This window comes from Sorex araneus, chromosome 1, assembly GCF_027595985.1.
Source record: "Sorex araneus isolate mSorAra2 chromosome 1, mSorAra2.pri, whole genome shotgun sequence".
NCBI lineage: Eukaryota > Metazoa > Chordata > Mammalia > Eulipotyphla > Soricidae > Sorex > Sorex araneus.
The window spans coordinates 75,082,803-75,099,707 of record NC_073302.1 but is presented as its reverse complement, the minus strand read 5'-3'; the positions used below and the strand labels follow the sequence as shown (position 1 = coordinate 75,099,707).

The 16,905-nt window shown below is 38.8% G+C and overlaps 1 protein-coding gene across 1 annotated transcript in view; it reads left to right on the top strand.

The window, feature by feature from the left end:
- The window catches only part of TRPM3 (transient receptor potential cation channel subfamily M member 3), a 608,677-nt gene that overhangs the window by 265,604 nt on the left and 326,168 nt on the right, over positions 1-16,905 (top strand). Inside the window, 2 exon segments of the mRNA XM_012932570.2 lie at positions 7,012-7,091; positions 8,386-8,590. Of these exon segments, the coding sequence (XP_012788024.2) occupies positions 7,012-7,091; positions 8,386-8,590 (285 nt within the window).

The following is a 16,905-nucleotide window of genomic DNA, read 5'->3' as shown; positions in this document are numbered from 1 at the left end:
TACTGGTTTTGGCATATCGAATATGCCATGAGTAGCTTGCCAGGCTCTGTCATGTGGGTGGGATACTCTCAATAGCTTGCTGGGCTCTCCGGGAGGGACGAAGGAATTGAACCCGGGTCAGCCACGTGCAAGCACCCTACCTGCTGTGCTATCACTCCAGCCCATAAACTAAATAAAAATAAAAATTTTAAGTATATGTAAATGTTTTGAAACAAGTCATACTTTTCTGACTATAAATATATGGCTTGGGGGTTGAGGGGGAATCTGGAAAATAAGAAAATAAAACAAAAGCAAATAAAATAAAAATAGGTTAGTGTCCCAATTATGAACAGCTTTTTAACTGTTTCTCACTGTGATTTAATTAAAAAATATTTTTTAAAGAAATAATAGAAAAGCAGAAAGAAGTAGATTAGTGTCTTCTTTAAGTCTGATTTCCATCTTCCCTTACCCTCTTAAGGTCTGCTTTTCTTTTCTTTTTTTTCTTTTTGGGTCACACCTGGTGATGCACAGAGGTTACCCCTGACTCTGCCCCCAGGAATTACTCCTGACGGTGCTCAGGGGACCATATGGGATGCTGGGAATCAAACCCAGGTCGGCCTCATGCAAGGCAAATGCCCTACCCACTGTGCTATCAGTCCAGCCCACAAGGTCTGTTTTTCTAACATAAAAACAGAAGAATGTATTTCTCTACGTGGTTAATATTCTGAAACTTGAGTTTGATCTTCAGATGTTGTGAACCATAGTTTAATTAGCTTCATAGTAAAGAACCTTTCATTTGTTTTCAATTATTCTGTATTTTAAAGTATGCTGCAGTGAACATCTTGTGGGTTTTTATCTCTGCTGATTCCTTTAGACTGCCTTCTTGGCACTGTTACAGCTGCTTGGAATAAGGCAATTACTAGATTTGAGTTCTCCATTGTGTGTTTATTGCTAAAGCTCAGCCCAATGCCCTATTTGGTTCTTGCTTGCCATAGTATTTCCTCAGTTGAAAGCTTGAATGCCACCAAATAGTTTATTATCCCTTAACTTTCGGGAATCCTTGGTGAGACAACAGAAGATTTAGTAGAAATTTGACATAGAAGCAAAAAAGAAATCCAAAGACCAAATTCAAGTTTGAAATGGATCCTTCCATGTACATTACAGCTCTGTCAGGGGCCACATGACACTGGGAATTTTGAGAGAAGATTCTGAAGAAATGAAAATCAAAGATGTCTTGGGAATTTACAGTCCTCAGGGTGATCTTGAATTTCACCTCTCAGCTAAACTGTATAATGATTATTTCTTTCAGAAATGAAGGACTTTCATGTTAGCGTTTTCAAAAGCAGTTTTGTTGTGTTGAGATTTGAGCTCTTTGCTTCCCTAATTTGTTCACTTCTGTAGTTCAGAGAAAGCATGATCTAGAAAATCCACCCACGGATGGAAGATGGGACTGGAAAGCCCCCATCAGCCTGTGAGCCAGCATTTCTCAGTTGGATCAGCCTAGAAATAGCTACAGTCTGCCCCTGTATGCAGGAGTGATCATAACTCATATTTTTATTTTTAAATAGGGAAATAGATTTTCTAATCACATGGTTGCAGTTAGTAGAGGGGTAGGGAGAGGGGAGGGCCCACAAGAAGTGTAATCAAACAACTTTGATCATTTTAGAAGTTGTGGAAGATCACTCACAAATTCCATTTTGATTTTCTTTGGTGTCCTGTTCGGCATCCAGCTATCCCTTTGACGTGGTGGCATTTCTAGCTGTTCTCTTAAAAAGAAATGCTATCGTTCCATTCTTTAGAGACAAAAGAACAATGCTGCTTGTGTGTCTAAACCACTGAGAACATTAATACACTGTTTCTTTAGAAGGATTTGCTTTCCAAAGTCGAACTTTTCAGAACTCAGTACACCTTATCACACTTTCTCAAACCTTCTCTGAAAATGGAAAAAGAAAAAGCAGGAGGGGGCGGGGGGGTGTGGGGAGAGGAACAGGGGAGGGCCTGTCAGGACTTGTGCCAGTTAAATCCGATCTCTCCAGGGATTTGTTTTTCTGGCGTCAGATTAAATGTTCAAATCAAGCCTTGTTTGAGGGCTGAGAGGGAATGTCGAGGGGATTCTTAGTGTGTCTAATCCCGAAGTGGCACATTCCACGAGGCTAATCTGCCCAAATTTATTGCTTACTTGAAACGTCTTTTGGGGGAAGAGCCAGGCAAGTGACTTTTTTTTTCCAGTGGGCGGTCATAAGAGCATTATTAACAGGATGACCAGCCCCAGTCGCTGCAAAATGAAAGCAACAGGAGCTGCTGTGGTTCTGCTTTTGCCACCACCCAGTCTGTGCTCAGGTAAAAGGATTTCATCTAACTTGCCTTTTCACCCAAATAGTGAGTTCGGGAACCTGGAAAAACACCAAAGGAATGTCCAGGGAGGTGCTGAGGGAAAGAAAAAGGCAAAATGGAACATAGACATTCAGTACTTTTTGGACTTTGGTTTACTGTTCTGCTTAGCACAGAGTGTACATGTGGAATATAATAATCGCAGACTGAAGGGTATCATCAACTTTGCTTGTAGTTTGTACCTAGAATGGGTAGACTCTCTCAATTTGTAATTTGTCTGAGTTGTTACCTTTCTGTTAAATGGCCCTGGGAAGGGTTAGGTAGCATTTTCTGAGAATTTGTGGAGCCAGATCTCATACATTTTCCATATATGTACTTGTTAGCCATTCTTTCCCAAAGAAGTTTTTGATCTTGTAGCTAAGTGAAAAGCTATGAAATCCAGAAGCTGACGGTAAGTAGTTAGAGATAAAATAATGTATTGGACTAATATTTTTAACAAGGCCTTTGTGAAAAAAAAAAAGTTTAAAGTGCTAAACTTTAAACTAAATTTAAATAAATTTATTTTCTTTCTAATTTTGTTTTTCAGATATTTTGTTGGTTTATAATTATTACCGTGTTTTATGAACTAGATACTTGATGTATAATTAGCACTTTGCTTTGGGGTAACCATTGTACTTTGTACAAAATGTGAATGTCATCATTTTTTTTGTTTTGAATAAGATGTCCTTTAATTATTAGCCTCTGAAAATTACTTCCTTGTTACATATCACACATGACTGATAATGCAGAAAGACAAGAAAGAAAATAGCCGTTCACAAACTCAGTCATGGTTATGTGACCATTGTACCTTTGAAAAGGAATGTGAAGAAATAATTTTCTTATGGCCAATAGAAGTTCTTTTTTTCTGAGTACACAAGACTTCCAAAGTATATTTTAAAATAAAATATTTTAAAACATGGGGTCCACTGGAACTTTGCATTAGAAGAGAATTAAAAGTTTAGAAAAAAATCATGGCATGTCAAAACTATTTCATGCTTTCTAATAGCAGGGATAGCCATTCTGTGCTCACTGAGTTGATGCTGAAGCCAAGTATAAAGCTTCACACAGAGCATTTCAAAGCCTTGGATCAAAAGGAAAGGGAATTAGTTTAGGGAACAAGTTAAACCATGATTATACATCAAATATGCCTTCTCCAAGAAAATAATTTTAAAAATCGACTGTCTGTCCACACTGAAGACCTGAATAAAAACACAATAAAGCAGAGCCCACAATAGAGCAAATTATATTTTGTAGAATTGCTAATTCATGTGTTTTATATTCTTTCTATTAAGCATTATACTTTTCTTCTCAAAAAAGGAATCAAGTTCAATTGAATAATGGAAAGCCTTTTTTATATTATGCTTCTTCACCCCTTCTCATCCCTAATTTTCTGTGTCATTGACAGGGAAACGGTTAATATGCTAATAATAACACATAGAAGCCAATCCTTCATTTCTTCCCTAACAATGAGCTAACTTTTCACTCTTGTAAAGATAATTTAGTTGCAGAATTACTCAAAAATACTTTATACTTGAAGATGAGCAATTTTTATGTAGTTTCTTACTGCAGAACATCTGATTATAACTTCTAAGACCTCCAAGTGATTTTCTAATTGGGAAGTTATGTAGGTGCCCTTGGGAAGTAGAGCTCATCTGTCATAGCCCCCCATATTCTCAAGCTGGGAATCCTTTGGTGATTACAGTTCTTTGTCATACCTATTATAGTGATGTCCTTTTTTCACTTTTACGTTTTCATATTCTGATGCTTTTCTAATGTCCCACCCTAATCCGTTACCCAATGAGGAAGAGAAGAGAGCAAAGTTTAGCTACTATATGGACTGTACAGGTGACATGAGGAGGGCAAAATCATAACAATGGATTGGTTTGAAGACATGCCCTCAGAAATCCAGTTTTGCACAAGTAATAAGACACTCCGAGGCACACCCAAATGGCTCTGACCTTATCAATAGTATTTAGGTCAATATTTTTTCATAGAAGAGGCAGTTTAGCAGTGGGTAAGAATGTGAACTCTGGTATTTCTTATGTTTCTTATATTTCTCTTAGATTCTTCATATTCAAATTCTGGCCATAAAATTTACTCACTGTATCTAACTCAGTTCCTCATGGGAGTTTCCTTGCATGATTCTTATAAAAATCCATATTCTAGAGAGATTATGAGAAATAAAATCTATAGAAAATCTGTGGAAAAATACATATTTTTGGCACTGTGAGAAATAAAGGCTATTCATTGTTACTAATGAAAGAGCTCCTCCTAAATCTAAGGCACTTTTTCTGAATCATCAACTTTGATTCCTACATAGGTCTCCAAAGTAACTATGAGTATCCCTGGTGAAGTTAAATAATTGTTCTTTATGCCACACTAATGGCCTACCAGGTTTTCTGAGGGTATATCATTTTCAATGCAAAGTCAGATCAATTTATATCAGATTTGAGACAGAAATATCTAACACTCTCTCCTGACTTTTCATCTGAAATTTTGGGACAGAAATAGTCCAAATAAGTTCTTTGTCTTACAATAAGAGGTAGAGATAGCCAATCAATTACTTTGTATACTTAATGTTATTATTAGTGGGCCATATTGCAGATAGAGAGAACAGAATCATGGAAAGCTTGAGCTTGTCCAAGTCACAGAGTCTCACAGAACTTTTATTTGAAGGGTCATATTCTGCAATCCTTAGGAGCCACTCCTGACTCAGTACTCAAGGGTCACTCATGGCAGTGCTTAGGGGACCATACGTGCTAGGGATTAAACCCAGGCCTTTACATGCTAAGCATGCACTCCATTTGTTTTAACTCTTTTTCCAGCTCCACGGCACTTTTTCATTCTATGAACCTCAAGTTCTGCTCACCATCTTGCCATTTCCAGCTCTCTGCCAGGGAAAATTAAAGTACCGAAATCCCAGGCCCTATTCCCCAAAGATTCTGAACACTAGCCAACTTGGGTCACAAAGAGAAAAAAAGTAGAGTGCACTTTCCCTTTCTGCTTCCCAGGTGTAGGAAAAGATGGTTTCAAATGTCCACTAAGAATATTTTTACCTTCTTTCTGCCAAGAGATATTATCAATGAAAGTATTCAGTGTCTAGGAAAAATCACAGCCTGTGAATAGTTTGGCTTCCAGCCTTTTTACAAAGATAAAGGCTCATTTTCTATGCTGCTAAGCTCGTTTCTGTTGCAAAAAATGTAGTCACTAGCTTTTCCTCTATCTTTGAGAAGAAAAACCTTTGATAAGGCATACTGGGATTTTTCTCAAACCCAGCTGACCAAAAAGACTGCAATGCTATTTTTGTGGTGTGAGTCTGCAGAGAACCCTCCAAACCCCCAACATTTCTGAGAAAGGGTCGGTTCTCACTTTCATGAGAACAGTGCATAGATTCAGAAATCATGCAACCTGAATCATGCAACCTGATTGTTATCAGGACAAAAGCAGTGCACATTTTTAAATGCTACTTTTAAAATGCATATTTCTGTAAGTACTAAACTACTGAGTTCCATGCCATATATTTGCATGAGCTTCCACTGGGGAGGGAAAGGGGATGTACATCTTTAAGGGGCTGAAGATGATCCAGACCTTTTCATAGTTTATACCTTGGGTCTTTGGCAAAGTCAATATTAATAGTGGCAGCAAAGAGGGATTGTAAGAGTTAACTCTGGTCACTTACACCAGCCAAATAAACAGCTCAGTTGTGCTTTGACCCTGCATATTTTTAAAGTATGAACTTAGCACTGGTGTTAAGTTCGAGAGAAGGAGAAACATTATAGAAATAGTACTCAAGTTGCTTTGGTAATTTTTATCTGAAATGCTTAGAGAAGGAATCCTTTGTGTAGTTAACGAGCACTGGATTTCATCGAAGATTTTTCTACTATTTCAAATGCTGGGTAGGAAAAGAGGGAAAGGGGTGAAAAATGGAAGGTCTGCTGAGAGACAAAGATGGTACAGTTTGCTGGAACTTCCTTCACCTATTTGGGAATGCATCTCAGTGGTGAAGCTTCTGGGTGGACAGTTTCAACGAAGTTCTTTGGCAAAGACTATTTTCTGTGCTTAAAAACTTGTGGCAATAGCAGCAAAGGGCTGTCTCTCTCCCTTCCAAAGGTATTATCCATGACATTTGGAATATGATGAAGACGTTCATCTTCTTTGTACTTCATTTCTATTTTGTTCTTTTCTTCCTTTGTGTTTAAGCATTGCTAATTTGGATTTTGGAAGAAGCATGGGCTTTTGTGTTGTAATTTTCTTATCATTTTTCTTTCCTTCTACAAGGAAAATCTAATAGAAGTTTCTGCTATGAAAACTTTATTTATTTGGATGGAATTCTTCATAACACTGATTGCTTTTTATAGAGAGGATTATCAACATGTTTTTATGATTTTTTGTTGTTTCTGTAAATAATGTTGATCTCTGCCCTTCAAAAGTCAGTGAATTTGCATCTGGTTCCATCTCTACCATTTTTTAAAGTGTTCATCTGGGAGCCTAATCCAGGAATAGTTTACTCTGGGATGTGCAAATGTTTGTGTGTGAAATAATCATAATTTCATTTTGTTTATGAGATATCAGTCTATTTTGTAGTTATGAAATTTTTCTTCCTACTTAAAATTAAAATACTTGAGTTTTATTTCACCTTTGTGTTTTTTTTCTTTTTTTCAGGCTCAAAAATCCTGGATAGAAAGAGCATTTTATAAAAGAGAATGTGTTCACATCATACCCAGCACCAAAGACCCCCATAGGTAATCTTGCTTTCTCTGTAGTGTATCAGAAACATGGAGTGTCAATGGGAGGAACAAACAGTAGGAATTCCTGTCCATTGCAAAGAAACTAGTGTCAAATTTAAATTTATCTTTATTGTTTCTAAACATCTTTGAGTCCTCTGTGTGTGTGTATGTGTGTGTGTATAAATTCTATAGGAGACAGTACAGAATAAAAATATGCTACTTAGGAAGAACCTAACAATAGTCTGTAAAAAAAGTTTGTTTGTTTATTAGCATGGGTAAAAAAATGGAAATACTGGTTTTCCATTTTTTAATATTTCCCTTTTAAGTATCTTATCAAAATGCTTAGTTTGTTCCCACTAACATATATAGATGCATGCATAGAGACTCTAACTCATATAGACTATCTATGTGAAGTATTGAGCAAACTACCGAATCTTCAATATATAATTTTAAATCCTAAAATAGATACCACTTTTTAATATTTATTAAATGGTGATAATATAGCAGTGTTACTACTAATTGTCAAAGTGAACTATGAAGGACATTTTCCTGATATGAGGCATGAATTTTAAGCTTTTTGATATATCATGAATATTTTCTTCCTTTTTTGAAGACTAAGCCTGAACAGTTTTTATAATCAGAACTGAATATTTAACAGTAAATATCAATTGGAGCAAACAATTAGATTGTGATTTGTATATGAGTAATATTTTATTTACTTGGATTTTTAATTTTTATTTCATATTTTAACCTGCATATTCAATTATAAAATTCTTCTCTTTAAGAAGTGAGGAGAGAGAAATAATTAAACTTAGAGGGTTTTTGTTCATATACTCTAATCCTAAATTAATATGTCAGAAGTTGTACTGGAGCAATAGTGCAGTGTGTAGGGCACTTGCATTGCAATTTGACTAACCTGGGCTCAGTCCCTGGCACCATACATGATCCCCTGAGCACTGACAGAAGTGAGCTCTGAGTGCACAGCCAGGAGCAAGCCCTGAGCATCACTGTTGTGCCCCCCCGCAAACCAATAATAACCAAAAAAAGTTAGAAAGAAGTCAAAGAAGTGGGCGGGAACACCAGAAGTATCTTACTGTTTAAACAGATAAAGAAAGTCAAGGAAGATGTAAAAAATATGTATGTTAAGTGAATTATGAGTTTATTTTTAGTGTTGATACCATCACATAACGGTATTCCACCTGAAAATGCTTTGAACTGCTTCTGCTTGTGGATTTCCCCAATATACTGCTTTAAGTGTGATTCTAATGACATGAGCTCATGGGGTTCATCTTGGATTCTTATGTTATAGGTGTTGCTGTGGGCGTCTCATAGGCCAACACGTTGGCCTCACTCCTAGTATCTCCGTTCTCCAGAATGAAAAAAATGAAAGTCGCCTCTCCAGAAATGACATCCAGTCTGAGAAGTGGTCCATCAGCAAGCACACTCAACTCAGCCCAACAGATGCTTTTGGGACTATCGAGTTCCAAGGAGGCGGCCATTCCAACAAAGCCATGGTAATTGGAAAATCGTTTAGTCAAGTTTCAAATTCTCTATCGAGTCCTGCAGGGAAGTGCTGGAGAGCCGGAGATTTGGTCTGTAGGCCAGATCCCCACACTGCCGCTAGCTGGCTGGATGACCTGTTCTGATTGGATTGCCCATAAATGTCTCTGCTCTTCCTTTATCAAATGGGCTGGGAAAAAAATCTTCCTCCAAGGATATCCAAAACAGCATTATGAGATCAGACACAATAACTATTGTTATTATTCATCAGAACAAAGTGTTCTAGAGTTAGCTACTATTCATTATGTCACTTTCTTGGTCTCATTCATTAAGACATAAATGGCTTACCAACTTTTTTGATGTAAAAAAATGCTTTTCCTATAGATAACTAACATTTCTCTCAATACAAGTTAAAAATGATTCTCCCAGGTAAGACTTTTCTTCTCTGTATTAACAAAAATCTTTCCACCTAAAATGACTTGGGAAATCCTCCAAGCAACTATTTCAATATTGCTATTTTGTGTATGTCTGCACATATATAAATATATATATACACATACATGTATGTATATATAAAATTCTATTTTGTGTATGTGTATACATATATACATATATGCAGACACACACATGTATGTACATATAAAATATATATATATACATTTTAAAGGGGACTTTGTGAAATATACAGTTTACTTTTAAATGTGCTGTCATCATGGATCTCTCTCCCACTCTGGCTGACATATTTTGTCAGGAATAAGTGTATCAGAGGAAGCTGTATTGCAACAAGTATACTTCTAACTAGAGAGAAGCAGAGGGAAACAGAGAGAGAGACAGAGACAGAGACAGAGACAGAGAGAGACAGAGGAGTGGTAGCACAATAGATGTGCCTGTTTCAGATATCTCATGGAGTTTTCTGAGTTTGAAGAAGAAATTTTGCTGAGAGAAGCATATTGAAAAATGCAGGAAAGTCACATCACATCAGTTACAATCTAAAATTGTTCAATAAATCCACCTCTCATCTCTTTTTCTCTCCCTTTGTTCCTTCCTCTCAGCAGTATGTTCTTCACCAAGAATGCCTGACTAAGCTATTCTCACCATTCTTAGCTAAGAAGCTTAATTCTGAAATATAGATTAAAATAAAGCTAATGTGCGCTATCTATCAGAAATTTAAAAAGAAAAAAGAGCCTGTTACCTCCGGCAAGGTCAGGGGAAACAATGAAAGGGCTACTTCGTCTTGGCCTGTGTAGACCCAAGGGAAGTGGAGATTTGGCAACTTCCTCATCTATGGAGGTGTTGTAGTAGCTTACTAGAGATGATTCAGGGTTTCTATTTAGCCCAGTATATGAGATTGAACACTGCATTAAATAAAATGCAAGTTCCCCTATATGAAAATTATTTCCAATTGAAAAAAATGGCTTAAGGAACAAAACTCATTCCAGAGTGACAGACCCAGAGCCTCCATAGGTGCTAGGATGGGTACAGTTATCTCAGATCAAGACCAGAGACATATGTAAGCGACTTGTTAATTGTTAGTATATAAAAATGTTTGTTTGTTTTGGGAGATTGATTTTGCTAGATTGACCGAACCTAGCAGTGTTCAGGGCTTACTCCTAGCTCTGCACTCAGGAACCACTCCTAACAAAGCTCAGAGAAGCGTATGTGGTGCCACATTTTGAACCCAGGTTGATGCATGCAAGGCAAGAAAGGCAAGATTATTTTTTTTTGCTTTTTGGGTCACACTCAGCGATGCACAGGGGTTACTCCTGGCTCTGCACTCAGGAATTACTCCTGGCGGTGCTCAGGGGATCATATGGGATGCTGAGATTCGAACTCGGGTCGGCTGTGTGCAAGGCAAATGCCCTACCCACTGTGCTATCACTCTAGCCCTGCAAGGCAAGATTCTTACTTCACTATTCTTACCTTACAATCCCTCTGGCTTACTATTTAATAATCCATAGCTCTGGCTTAGTGTTATTACTTAAATGACAGTGACATAAGGAGTCAACTTTAAAATTTTTAGATATCTCATCAATAATTTTGCTTATTTCTTCAAGACCACATAAACCTACACATGTTTATTCTCAGAATTGGATAACTGTGGAGATTCTAATTACCATGATACAATGAATGTGAGGCAAGTGCTTAAGGCACTGATTTCAGAGAGTTTGCAGATCAAAGGAAAAGACAGTCACTATTTTCACCACGTGATGTTCTTGATTAAAATTTAATCTTAAGTACTTAAAATTTAAATAATTTAAGACTCATACACAAGTGGCATGCTGGTTTTTCAAAATATGATAGATCATGGGGCAGGAGAGATAGTACAGCAAATTGGGTGCTTGCCTTCTACACAGATGACCTGGGTTCAATCCCTGGTATCCTATATGGTTGCCTGAGCACCACCAGGAATAATTTCTGAATGCAGAGCCAGGAGCAAGTCAGAATTTGCTGGGTGTGCCCCCAACAAAAGTCTAATAGACCACAAAAAATCTATTTTATCATCAAAACTTCTATAAGAATTAGATGTTCTGGCTAGTAGTTGAAAGATAAAGATTCTAAATACAGTGAGTATTTATCACATAATCATCATGTTTGCTGTGTGACATAGGGAAATTTTCTTAAATCTCAAGGACCTCACTAAATCTGTTCTGTTGTCTAAGAAGAATAATGCTACTATAACAAGTATCAAATGAGATGGCATATGAATACATTGGCACAGTGCCAACCACATGAGAGGTGTTATATTGACATTTAACTTTCTCCCCTTTTTTTGGTGGTCTAAGGAGGGGTGGGAGTTGGGTCTCATCTCTTCTCAGTGCTTACTCTTGGCTCTCTGCTCAGGGATCACTCTTGATGGTGCTCAGGGGACTATCAGCTAAAGATCCAACCTAAATTGTCCATGTACAAACTTACTCTCTTCTCGGCCCTCCCAGAAATATTTTTAATTGAAATATTTTAATTTTTAATTTTAATTTTTAATTATCTGTTTATAGACTCTAGTTTTTGAAATTCTTTTTTTGGTTTGTTTTTTTTGGAAGTCATACCAGCAGTGGTGAGGGATTATTCCTGGCTCTGTGCTCAGGAATCATTTCTGGTAGTGTTCAGAGGTTAAATGATATATGGTGTAGAATATTGAACTGGGCCAACCACATTCAAGACATGGCACTTTTAAAAAAATTTTATTGAATTACCATGAGATAGTTACAAGCTTTCATGTTTGGGTTACAATCTCACAATGATCAAACACCCATCCCTCTACCAGTGCACATTCCCCACCACCAATATTGCTGGTACACCCCCCCTTTCCCATCCTCCCCCTGCCTCCATGGCAGACAATATTCCCCATACTCTCTCTCTACTTTTGGGCATTATGGCTTGCAACACAGACACTGAGAGGTCATCATGTTTGGTCCATTATCTATTTTCGCCATCAAGGCATGCACTTTAACCTCTGTACTATCACTCCAGCCTTAACTCCCATTCTTAGCCCTACCAGTGTTTGTTTTGCCTTGAAGCTATAAAAAACAAATTAAAAAAAATTCTTACTTTGGGCATTTATTTAGATGCATTAATTTTGGCATATTTTTGAAAGGAGCAAATGCATTTTCCCTGTTAACAATTTAGTTCAGATGACCCCCAAAGCATTGAAAAGTCTGAACCCCGCTAGGTATGCCTCAGCCCTGTCTAATCCCCCAATCTCTGAAGTTCTGATTTTTTTTTTCCACCCAATGGTTGGGCACAAAATCTGAAGGCACATTGTGGGTTTTATAGCCTGTCAGTGGTTTTTGATACGGTCTAATTGATGTAATTTCTCAATGTTTCAGTTTCTTCATCTGCAAAGTGGGAGTAGTTATCCTATTTGATAGAACAAAAGCAAGAATTCACGAAATCAAATCACATGAAATCCTGTTAGTCACCGATTTCTCAGGCGGGCTCAGTAACCTCTCATTTTGTCCTCTCCCTCAGATATTAGAAGTCTATTTCCACTCAGCCCTCCCAAAGATTGTAGCACTGGGGCCTCTTTCACAGTCAGGGGAATGAGATCCAGCTTGTTACTGGATTTAGCATATGAATACACCATGGAAAGCTTGCAAGGCTGTCCCATGTGGGCAGGAAACTCTCAGAAACTTGCCAGTTTCTCCCAGAGGGAGAAGTAGGCTACAAGATATCGCGTGGCCGCAAAGCGGCTGCACGCTTCTGAGAGCTTGCTTTTATGTCTCTCTCTGGATGTTGGCCGTTGATGGGATTACAAACACCTGGGTTCCTCTGTGGGTATAACGCATGACGCCTGTCTGAACCTGTGGAGAGGGGCCTCGAGCATGGCTGTAGCTAGATTCCAGTGGTCTTCAGCTTCCGGGAGCTCTGCTCGAGGTGGGAAGAAAGTTGGGGCCCATCCTCTCCGAGGGGCCCCGGGGAAGACAGCCAGGCGTGCGGGCAAGAGACTCTCTGCAAGAATTAAATAAATTAATATGTATTATGTGCTTGGAACAGCACCTGGCGTTATATTGAGATAAAGGATTGCTGTGTCATTACTCCTACATAGTTAGAAAGAGACTATGATCCATTAAAATAAGATGCATGAGAGGTGAGAGAAATAGTACAGCAGTAGGGCGTTTGCTTGCATGTGATCAACCCAGATTCAATCCATAGCACCGTGACACCACATATGGTCGCCTGAGCCCTGCCAGGAGTGATCCTAGGGCGCAGAGTCAGGAGTAACTCCTGAGGAACACCAGTTGTAACCAAAATCTTCCCCCACATTTTTTTAAAATCAAAACTAAATAAGATGTACGGCCTTGGAGTCAGAACTGGACCCAGACAAATCTTTACTCTCTCATCATCTAGCTAGAATTTCTTGGTTTTAGCCAGTTAACTAGCTAAGATTCAAGTATATATATATATGTGTATATATATATGTAGGTATATACATATACACATATAGTATATAATATCTATGCATTTATATGTATATGCATATATACATACTTTATATGTGTGTATATAAAACTATATATGTGCATTTATAACTTTATAGATGTATATATGTACATACAGACATATATACATACATATATGTACATACGTATATATGTATATATCACTGTCACTGTATCGCTGTCATCCTGTTGCTCACCGAATTGCTTGAGCAGGCACCAGTAACGTCTTGTTGTTACTGTTTTTGGCATATTGAATACGCCATGGGTAGTTTGCCAGGCTCTGCCGTGCAGGCAAGATACTCTCCATAACTTGCCAGGCTCTCTGAGAGGGGCGGAGGAATCGGACCCAGGTCGGCCGTGTGCAAGGCAAACACCCTACCCGCTGTGCTATCACTCCAGCCCATATATGTGTATATGTATGCATAACTGATATAAAGGAGGTTCGGTTTATTTTTCTCAGGTTTTAAAAAGAATATAAGATCACCCAATATTGGGGCCAAAGCAATAGTATAGCAGGTAAGGTGTTTGCTTGCTCATGACTGATCATCCCTACCCAGAGCCAGCCAGGCAGTCCCTCAACAAAGACAGGTATGGACCATAAACCACAATATAGGTAGATAGATACTTGCGAAAAATTAAAGCAATAGTGCAATGAGGCAAGTTCTGTAAGTTTCTGTGAAGCCAGACTTATATTAGACTATTTCTGCAGGAATAATATACTGTATAAGCTGTCAGCTCACTGCTCTGTTCCATTTACTGACAGCATTAGTGACAGTCCCTAGCAGGAGGCGATAAATCATATTACACACCTAGACTTCCTCATTAAGTCAGTCTCCTGCACCCACTCATTCCAGCAAGCCAGAAAGTGAGATGCTGTTTTCTGATGGCTTCTCTGCCTTACTCTTTACAGAGCTCAACAATTAGATTACTATTGTGGGTGTGGCCTTTATTCTTTTTATGACTAATAAAACCAAATTCTTTCTCATTAAGTGGCTTTTCTCTACCTGAGATATTTCTCTTCCTAAAAATTTCTCATGAATTTGAGAAAAGAATTTGACTGAATACCAAATTACCAATATACATTCCAATAACCAAATGAGCTTATTGGAATGTGTATTCATACATATATATGAGTGTGTGTGTGTATATATATACATATAAGTATGTATATATATGTATATACAGGATCACAGGGACCACATGGGGTATTGGGATGGAACCCAAAGGTCATCTTCATGCAAGACAAGTGCCCTACTCACCGTACTTTCTTTGGCCCTGGGTGCAACTATTAAAGTACTTTTGTAACAGTATTATGGCTCTGTAGCAAAGAATAGTGATGAGTATATTAATGATAATACTAAAAGTACATATAAGATCCACTGTGTGCCATCATTGTACCAAACATTTATACATGTGATTTCATTTCATAATTATGACAGTAATATTTCTGTACATACACTGAACTCCAGAATAGTAATTCTATCCTCATGATCCAGCATCACCTTCTACTGGTGAATGTGATCATATGCATAATAGTTCAAGGAATGTACCAACAAACAGACCTTTTACTTCACTCCAAAAGAGTAAACATGTGGACATTGTGCTTTGACGATCCCCCTAAGCCGCACAAACTTCCATAGAGCCCAGAGTTGTCTAGATAATCAGATAGCTGAGATCAACTAAAAATTTGTAGAGCTCAGTATAAAATGCAAATCTAAGTTCCAACTTGGGCTAGAAATTTACTCCCCCTTCCCATAGCCAACCATCAGTGAATAGCTAGATCACCCCCTGTGGAATCACCTTTTCCTGTGGGGAGTGTTCTAGTCACCCAGCAGAGGTAGGATTTTTCATCAAGCATGCCTTGACCCTGCCAACCCACAGCAGGGATCTCTACTTCATTGTCTTGCCTTGAAATGCTATAAATCACATGCCCCAAACTGACCCTCTCTTCTTAGCAACACCCAGGGCCCAACCAAGAATAGAACATGATGGCACCCCTTCACGCTCTGGGTAGTTCTGGAGAGGAAAAGGTAGAGTGGCCATTCCCAGAGGTGGGGCAGATAGCTGGCCCTGTAGCAAAGAGGCAGCCTACAAACCAATGTCCCAGGTCCTTCTCAGATGTTTTATTGGCCCACTGAACTTTTCTTCAAATTTAAAACTTAAGTGTGTAATCACCAGGCAGCTAACAAAGATGCCAATGACTCTCGCCACCTGTGTTCTGTGATCTGGGGCCACTCCCGCTGCCCCCCTCCACCCAAGATGACCAGTGCTGGAAACGAGGAAACATGGACCAGGCTGGTTGGTGATCAGTTGCTGTTTATTCCATTCTCCCAAAGCATCTGTTCCAGTCTCACTAAGTCTCTCTTGCTAGTCTCTCCAAGCTCCAGCTCGCCACCTTGGTCTCTTCCTAGTCTCTCTCCATCTCCTCCCCAACTCCCTGCATTGGGGCTAGCAACCACACCTCAGTCCCATATCACAATCAACATATGAAAGACCTTCCTGATCAAGGCATATTAGACTCAAGGGCAAAAGGCTATTTAGGGGTTTTTCTCCTTTCCTTGGTCCAGCAATCATTTAATTAACATCTTAATTAACATTTTAATTCTACTTCTTAGTATGTTATTTTGTATGGACACAGTAAGAGATACATTAAGCTTGTAGGGTGGCTCTCCTGGGGACATCTCGCTATAGATCTCAGACTATAGTGCTCAGGCCCGATTAATCATTCCTAATCATAGCAAGGGACCTATCTAGTTGTTACTTTTGGATCATGACAGAATTTGTCTATGACCATGCTTTTAACTTCACTGTCACTGTCATCCAGTTGCTCATCGATTTGTTCTAGCAGGCACCAGTAACATCTCTCATTGAGAGACTTATTGTTACTGTTTTTGGCATATCCAATACGCACGGGTAGCTTGCTAGGCACTGCCGCTCGGGCTCGATACTCTTGGTAGCTTGCTGGGCTCTCTGAGAGGGGCAGAGGAATCAAACTCGGGTCGGCCGCGTGCTATCGGCTCTTAACTTATAGTTAGTATTACAGAGCTTTGGCCTGTCCCATTTCGATGCCAGGGTAGCTCACAGCTTGCCTTGGGTCTATCCAGTCCCTCATCAGGACCCTGATTTGGGGGTGTTAGGAAGTAAGGGCAACTGAGACTTAAGTCCAGAGAACAAATGCCCAGGACTGAATTCCCTTTCAGAGTCAATTAGCTCCTAAGTTACATAAGCATTGCATCAACTGTCTTCTTGTATACAAAAAGAACATTACTCTGAATTAGACTGGAATAATAGTACAGTGGGTAGGGCATTTGCCTTGCACATGGCCAACCTGGGTTCAATTCTTCCATCCCTCTCAGAGAGCCCGGCAAGCTACTGAGTCTCACCATGGAAAT